The 9,230-nt window shown below is 35.2% G+C and overlaps 1 protein-coding gene across 1 annotated transcript in view; it reads left to right on the top strand.

Annotated features, from left to right (window-relative positions):
* Positions 1–1,090: 1,090 nt before the first annotated feature.
* Positions 1,091–9,230, top strand: part of LOC149204918 (cullin-1-like) — a 41,930-nt gene continuing 33,790 nt past the window's right edge. The window contains exons 1-3 of the mRNA XM_089397245.1: positions 1,091–1,370; positions 1,567–3,314; positions 3,461–3,568. Of these exons, the coding sequence (XP_089253371.1) occupies positions 1,091–1,370; positions 1,567–3,314; positions 3,461–3,568 (2,136 nt within the window). The remainder of the gene's footprint in view (positions 1,371–1,566; positions 3,315–3,460; positions 3,569–9,230) is intronic.

Genomic DNA, 9,230 nt, shown 5'->3' with positions numbered 1-9,230 from the left:
AAGAAACAAGGTGCCATTTCTCTTTCTTCAGCAAAAGCAGAGTATCGTGGTGCCATAGAAGCTAGTAAGGAAGCCTTGTGGCTTCGTCAGATCCTATCAGAGTTTGGCTTTCAGCAGCAGCATCCGACTACACTTTGGTGTGATAATCAAAGTGCCATTCAACTATGCAAAGATCCAGTCCAACATCGGCGTAGCAAACACATTGAACTGCACATGCACTTCATCAGAAAGCTCATTCATGACCATGTTCTTGAAGTGCAATATTGTTCAACAGATGATCAAGTTGCAGACATCTTTACAAAGGCTCTCACAGAGGCGAAGTTCACTAAAATTCGATTTATGGTTGGAGTTCAGGAAGTTGTCACTAAGGGGGGATAGGCTCTAGTGCCTCCTTCCTTCTCCTATTGTGTCATATTTGTAAATCCTTCAATCCTATCCCAAGTTGTTCTTAAGGGGGGATGTTAGGATATTCCAACACATAGGAAATAGTTAAGTATAACTTGGTCTAGTATAGAATTAGGTAAAGTGTGTTTCTTTACTATGTACATTTTGTAACTTACAATCCGACGGTCACGATATGTAGTGATCTGACGGTTCATTCTCTCCTCGGTATTACCGACACTTGATCCGTGGCTTAACACCCGATTGGTCGATGATCTCTATTTAAAGAGCATGGAGGGTCATTTGTAGGTTAACCGTCCATGAGAGAAGCTTATGTAAATTTTCATTCTTTTATTAATAAATTGTCTGAAGTGGCCGCGTTGGCTCAGGCCGTGGACTGTTTCCCTCTTTGAGGGTTTTAACCACGTAAAAAGCACTGGTGTATTGATCTCTGTTTGTGAGCGGTGTCCTTTGGTGTTCTGTCTGAGGAACTTACCCTGTAAATTCCTACAAAAAATGTTTCGATTCAGAACTCCCCACTGTGGAGATTGCTGAAGTTAATTTGGAATTTGCAACAGATGAAGTGAGGAAATGCAGTGGTTGCGATGCCACACAACCCACACTTTCAATCGATGATTTGAAAATACAAGTGGAGTATAAACCTTCCAAGAAGAACAATAACGAAGGCAAAGTTGTAGCACTGCGAAAAATGGAAAACAATGATAGTAAAAACAATACCGAGGTGAAAATCAAGAACAACAGCAAGGGGAATATTATAACGCTAAAGGAAGGATGGTCTATTGTGTACGAGGGCATCGTAAAGCTGAAAAACTTCCTGGAAGGAGTTGAGGGGTATGGTGAGTTAACTGCAGAGGAGCACATGAATCTTTACACAACCATATGTGACATGTGCAGGCAAAGTTCCCCTCATAACTATGCATATGAGTTGTTTGACTTATACAAGAAATTCATTGAAGAGTATCTCACAGGTATTGTTTTACCGGCTTTAAGGACACAGCATGATGATTTGTTGATGTTAAGAGAACTTGTGAGACGTTGGGAAATTTATAAGGTGATGTTTAGACGGTTGTTTAGCATTTTTTATTTTTCGAATCGTTATTTTTTATCCGAACTATAACTATGGGATGAGAGCAAGTTATAAATATAATATCTCCGGAGCTACAGTGAAGTGTTTCCGAAAACTCGTCTTTGAAGAATTACGAGACAATGCGATGAAGACTGTTATTATTCTTGTTGATAAAGAGAGGGACGGAGAACAAATTGACTGTGCTATATTGGGGAACGCTGCTCATTGTATTGTGGAGATTGAAAATAATGAAATGGAGACCCCAACATACTTTTGGGAAAAAAATGATAATGAAGGAAAGTTGTTGAAAGCTGCTGCAGATTACTATTCACGAAAGGTTGCTTCGTGGTCTATGGAGTATTCTTGTCCAGATTATATGCTTAAGGTGGAGCAATGTTTGAAACATGAAATGGAAGTCGTTGCCCCGTTATATTTGTACCCATTCCCAGATAATTATGTTGAATATCATTGGAAAAGGTTAATAAGTAATGTAAAAGATGTACTCCTTTCCACTGAGTATGGGATCAATGTTCTGCAAAAAGAGTGTTCAGGTTGCCATGCCTTGTTGAAGGAAGAGAAGATAGATGATCTTTCCAGGATGTACAGGCTGTTCTGTGAAATACCTCAAGCTTTGGAGCTCATAGAAAATAGCTTTGGTGAACATTTATATAGAGAAGGGACAACATTAGTTAAACATCAAGATAAAGCCTTAAGCCTGCAAGATTCACAGGAAAGAGAAAATATAAGTGGCCAGGAAGAAGTACAGTTGGCATTTGTTCAGAAAATTATTGAATTGCAAGACAAATACTCCAAATTTGTGAAGAATGTATTTCAGAACAATGAGCGTTTCGATGAGGTTTTACATAATGCACTTTGGTCAACCTGCAACATTGGAGTTGCAGGAAGCAGAAGCGGCGCAGAATTGCTGGTTGCATATTGCCATAATCTTCTTCAGAAGGGTGGGGCTAAAAATTTAAGCCATGATGATATAGAGGGTAATCTCGAAAAGGTGGTGAAAATTTTGGCGTGTGCGAGCAATAAATTTCTTGTGGCTGAAATTTATAGTAAGAAACTAACTCTTAGACTTCTGTTTGACACGAGTGCAAATGAAGATATCAAACGGAGTACAGTGTCGAAGCTAAAACAGCACTGTGGTCAAGAATATACATCAAATTTAGAGGCCATTCTAAAAGATTTAAGCCGAGCAAGGGAGGACCAAAATAAGTTTAAGGCATACCTTGATAATAACCCAAATATACATTTCGAAATTGATTTCAGTGTTAAAGTGTTTTCTCGTAGAATTTTGCCGAGCGACAGATTATCTGAAATCAATCTTCCTTTAGAGCTGCTCAAATGTGTAGAGGTATTCCAAGAGTTTTATTCTACACAAACTGAAAAGTGGAAACTTACTTGGATATATCCTTTGGGCATGTGTGAAATTGTAGGTTGGTTTGAAGCGAACACGCCAACAGAAATGATAGTTACAACTAATCAAGCAGCGGTGTTGCTGTTGTTTAATGACTCTGCAAAGTTGAGTTATTCAGACATCAAACATCAATTGAATTTGCCAAATGCAGATCTAGTTGCAGTCTTAAACTCACTTGCATGTGGAAAATATAAAATTCTTCTCAAACAGCCCAACAATAGAACATTTAGTGTAGCTGACAATTTTGAATTCAACCACAAATTTAGATCCAAAGAAAGGAGGATTCGGGTTCCATTCCCAGAGGTTGTTGAAGAGATAAAAGTCTCTCAGCGTGTTCATGAGAAGAATCAACGCTTTGTAATTGATTGCTACATAGTTCGCATCATGAAGCACCGAAAAGTTTTACTTCAAGAACAACTGGTGAGTGAATGCATTGAATGAGTTAGAACGATAATAAATCTAGTGAAGAAAGCGATAAATGAAAGGATTGAAAAATTGATAAAAGGCGATTACAACCAAAGGATGTTTTTATGAATATCTCAATGTTATGTGATCTGTGGAAGCAGAAGCCAAGCACCAACTTCGCAGGGAGGAAAATTTGGGGCAACTGCGTTCTGGAACAGCAAAATCATGCTGTGTGGGAAATCACGTTCTGGAACAGCAAAACCGTGTTGGTATTAACCGTAGCCTCACTAACCTGTACAATACAGTATCTGTGGAGATACGGGTCAAAAAAAGGGTCAACGGACGTAACCTGCACGAAGGGTGACGTCTGGTCATTTTTTTTCCAGTCATATGTCATTAGGATTTATAAAATAAGCTAAGCTAAGTTAAAAATATATGTAATAATAATTATTATTATATTATATATATAACTTATAATTATATAATATATATATATATATATATATAATTTATAACTAAAAAAAATAAAAAAAAATAAAAATATATATATATATATATATATATATAGATAATTATTATATTAAAAAAATAATAATAAAAATAAAAATAAAAATAAAAATAAAATAAAATAAAATAAATTTGAAGTTAACCAAAAAAAATATTATAGAGTTATAAAAATAAAATAAAAAAATATAGAGCTAAAAAAAAAAAACCCAAGGAAATAGTATTGATAAGTTACATGACGAATCAATGACCAGATTGTACACATCGAGACAACAGACACTAAGTGAAGAAAACCCCAGCATTAAATCTTTGAGGACAAAGCTTCCGAAGGGAGAGGCTATGTTATGAATATAATTCATAACAATTAGATAAATAAAATAAATATAAATATTAAATAATTAAATATTATTTAGGTTAAATAGGCATTAATTTAAGTGAAAAGTCATGTCTAAAAAGACATGCCCATTCACGAAGGGTCACCTGCTGAGATATAAAAGCAGGGCCTCATTGTAACATTCAAATCATCTTATATCATCTTATACAATTTATATAATAATAAATTATTATTATTATTAAATATTGTGTGTATTTTTACATTCAAGTCTACAAACTATCAGTGTTTTGTGCTTTAGCATAGTTTTTATGCTTCAGGCTATGGTTGGGGTTTTGTGATTTTTGGCTTAATAGATCATGATCCGCTGCAACTCCCCACAATATATCCAAAGAAACCTATTTTGATTGGATCACTCTCATTAGCATTGGATCCTAGTTGACCATATAAATTTTAAAGGTAAACATATTCTTGAAAGTCACTACTAGGATGAGGATGAGAAAAGATGCTTCCAACAATTTCAAATATCTCCTATTATGTTCAATAGAGTGAATTTTAATCCATCATCTAGATCAAACAAAATCTATTCGAATGTTATTAACTTCCAACAATGGATATCATATTAACACTCTCATTTTATGTTCTTCAAGGAGAATCCAAAGGGAATATAGGGGTGGACACTCACTAATATCAAAGGAAAAATATAATTTCCCTATGCTTTCGAATTGGGGACCTCATCCAACAACTAGGTAAAAATATGTGCATTATTCCAATTGTTGAGGTTAGCAATGATAGCATAAATCATGTAGAACACCCAACCCCCTAATTCCATATTACGGTTGTAGGGTGTAATTAGATCTGACCTTCAAGGTACATTATGAAGATGGGTTTATCTAAAAAAATATTTTTTTCGTCACCTCAAATCTCAATTTTGATACCATCATTATCTTTTGCTCATCGAAATATTTCCAACAATATAAATTTGGTCTTGTCTCGAGCTATGAGCAAAAAGTTATGCCCCTTTAAATTTTTTCCTCCTAAAGGCCATATCAATATTTGTATGCCCATGTGGTTTCATTGAAATTTGTCAGTTTGCATTGGTCCACGTCTCTAAGCCTATGTGGCATATCAGGCCTTGCCATATCAATGAATTTTATAATTTTCATAGTTCAAAACTCTTGAGGTTTAGATAATGGATATCGCAAATATGGTTGCTCGTCAGTATAGCCAGTGTAACCAATAGGCCAATAAACCATGGCTTGGACCACCGATATGTTAATATATGATATGGCTTGGTATGATTAAACATTTATATGCCAGTATAGTATTGGTCCTCCAATCGTCGATAAGTCGATATCATACCCTAGTTCGACGTGGAATTCTAGGACCCCAATAAAAATGTTATAATGGGAAACCCTTGCAAAACACCAAAAGGCCAATATGATGGTGGCATATTTAGCTTGTTATATCATCACTCTTCCAACTAATCACAACCCGCCATGTGGCATTGGATGATGTGTTTGATGCATGACCACTTGACACATGGCACATGCTTATGTGTGCCACATCTCACTCATTTTCATATTGTTGGCATGTCCAAAAATACTATATATGGGTCACACATTTTTTCCACATGGTATTTCCACATCATCGCTTATGACATCATGATGACATCATCCTTCAAAGCCACTGCCTAATACCTCAATCTTGAGGCATTAACCGACGACTTTGGTAGATGAGAATAGGGTCATCAAGTGACCGTTCATCACCTAGGTCATGACACCTCAAATTTTTTGACATACATCGTTTAACACATTCATCTAGGGGTAAATAAGTCAGTAATCCCTGTTTTGATTGACTCTGGGTCATGACCCATAGCCCCCATATAAGCCATATGACTATGGGTTGGGGATAAGGTCTCCAAACCCCAAATTTCTTTTCAATTGAAGCACCAAAATTAAAACCTCGACTTTCCTCTCTCCCAAACCAAGTACCTTGAAACTAATTTGTGGCCCAAACTAGTAATATAATGGTTTTTTCAAAACTTTAGCTAGCCAAAGCCTCTAGTCTACCTAATTACAAACCATGGATACTGGACATGAGTAGGACTAGAAGTCCTTCAATACCAAACTTAATATGTCATTTCCTCCCTATCCATGACATGAAAGTCATAACATAAAAAGACATTACAGAATGATTATGGGGCATATGAGTATTATACATCTATTTTAGCTATATATTTTATTTCACATCACAAATAAACATCATACATACCATATTACTCATTAATACTATAAATACATAAACATGATACAATTTAGCATTGATAATTTCTCTCTTATTAACATAATTTACATTACAGAGATGAATTCCACAAGGGAAATTGTTTAATCAAGATCCCATGTGGTCTACAACTGATGAAGGGTGAGCCACATTCCACCCCACCATTTTCTCAGTTGCATTGCAATTTTTCTTGTAGTTAGCCACTCTCGAGCTAAAGTAAGAAGCCAAGAGGGAAGTTCTCACACAACAATACAAGGTGGAGTTTTGAAGCCAATATCCTTCAACAAGTTAACTCATCGGTTTCCTTTAAGATCACACAATGCCCAAAGTCATTGCCTACTTGTTATGGGTGATTTCTTAGTTGCTCTACACAACAACCACCCCAAGGGGCAACATCTCTCATGCTACTAGTGGTGTAACGATGAAGGCCACTCTCCTTCATCCCAATTAGAGGTCAGTTTAGAGTCTTTTAGTTGTAGAGGCAGGACCTTATCTCATTCCCAATGCAATCATAATGGAACTTGCATAGAAAAAAGAGAGTATTTCGCTTAACCAATATTTCTTCGATGCCTCTCCCAGGTGCTCAAAGACATGGATTTCAACATTCCACTCAGTATATGGCCCTTCTGGGCTAATAGTGTATGAAAGAATCCCTTCACTCAGTCATGAGCCCCTTGGCACCTCCCTCAAACATATTCATTCATAACAAAGACAATCCTCAACAAATCATTCAGTCCTCTACTTAACTAGGACTCGCCCCCCCAACCTAGCTCACCAAAATCAAGTGAACCTGATCATGCATGAGGTTCTCTTCTCTTTCACATGAGAGCCATCCTCTCATCTTTGGTTTTCTCTTCTCACTTGTGGTATGCTCTCCTCCTCTTATGGTCTTCTCTTCTCCTCCTCTTACACTCTTCTCTTCCTCAACCTCACGCCTCTACTAGTGCTCGTCCCCTCAACTTTGATTTTTTATCTCTTCTTGTCTTCCACAATTAAATTACTTGGGATATTTCCCTTGATGGGTTTACATGTCATATATATCTATGCTTGGTTAGATCATAACTTCTGGTGAAGTCTTTTAGTGTTACGTGATGGGCCTTGGAATTGACATATATTTACGTCCTCTTTTCTCTATTCTTAATTCCTTTTCATTTTCTTATGACCCGTATTAATCCATTCTATTTCTTATATGTGGGATTTAAACATAAAGTGTTTCCCATTTCATTTCCATAATATTTTACATGAATTTATGGTTAAACACTAGAAAATATCATATTTGTATTTATATTTTGAGTTAACATTAAAGGAAAAAGTATGAGAAAGGTTGTTGTGCATGTTGTAATATCATCATAGGATGTCCCTTATTCAAATTTGTTGTTACTTAGTTGCCACAACTCATTTTTGCAACTCTGGTGCTGCAACTCCTTCTTTCAACTATGATGTTGCAACTTGCAAATGCAAACCTGGTACTGCAGTTAGTTGCACTGCAAAATTGATGTCGAACTTTGATGTCGCAACTCGTTGCTACAACTTTGGCACCAAAACTCGCTACAACTCTCTATAGCAACTCTTGGAGCTGTGAGTCAATACTGAAACCATGAGCATGAAAACTCATTGCTATAATTCTAGTGCTACAACTCATTATTGCAACCCTTGTGATGAGATCCTCGAAACCAAAAGTTGACACTAAAACCATGAGTCATCAGAACCTTGAGTTGATTGAAAAATCGAGTTGACATTGTTATACAATTGTTGTTCCATTATTTCAATTTGGCTCAATATTAAACATGATTAATTGAGTTTTCAATAAGTATTTTGGGATTATGTGTGAGTCGTTCATTGTCTACTAATTGTTAAAAAACCACATGATAAACTCGTGGATCTCCTTTATTGGTTGTTACTTTATTTTTAAACAAAAGTTATGTATAAAAGAAATCTTATTTTATTCCACATGGAGGATTGAACATTGTGTGAATCATAATGAACTAATTTAATTATTAAGCTTTATTTTAATTGTAGTTTATAATTTCTATAATCAGATTTGATTAATTAATCTAATTTATCTTTTTTACATATTTATGAGATATTAATTTTTCTTAATTAGCCGAGTTAATTAAATTAATTTATGTTGTGTAACAAGTGTTGATAATATCAACACTCTATTCTATTGGAGTGGGTCGTGCCTCCATAAAACAAAGTGTTGTGTAATTTAAGTAGTTCTCTTTTCAAGTTGTGTAATTTAACTCAGTTATTTATTCACATAGAATTTATTTTATCTGCCTATGTAATTTATTTCTAGTTGTGTGATTTTGTTTATTTATACAATTAATTATTCCTACATCAATTTATTTACACAAATGATTATTCATTTGACAAGCTTGCATTTCATATTGGTTTCCATTAATCGATGTTGTTGAATAAATGTGTTCAACGCAATGAAAACATTTTTTGATCTCAGTAAAAACATGGCCATCTTGGCAAGGATTAGTCCTTTCATTCATTTATGTATGTGTGATTTATTTCCTACCCATGTGATTTCTTCTACTTATTTCAGGGGTTACAATGATATGCTTCCTAAGCACACTAGGTAGAACTGCTCTATTTCAATTATGCAAGTGTGTTTCTTTTATTTCCAACATGTGTATTTCTACCTTCGTTAATGATTAAAAGTTGCATGAGTTTCCCATCCCTTTTTGCAAGTGTGTTTACTTTCCTACAAGTGTGTTTACTTTACTGCAAATGTGTTTAATTTATTACAAGTGTGTTTACTTTCCTACAAGTAGCTTTAATCATTTTACTTTTGAAGTGTAGAA

The sequence above is a fragment of the Pinus tabuliformis genome, chromosome 1_2 (assembly GCF_031772625.1).
Source record: "Pinus tabuliformis cultivar Carrire ecotype Pingquan chromosome 1_2, CPIR1, whole genome shotgun sequence".
Lineage (NCBI taxonomy): Eukaryota > Viridiplantae > Streptophyta > Pinopsida > Pinales > Pinaceae > Pinus > Pinus tabuliformis.
Note: the sequence above shows the minus strand (reverse complement) of the source record. Positions and strands in the feature narration are given on the sequence as shown.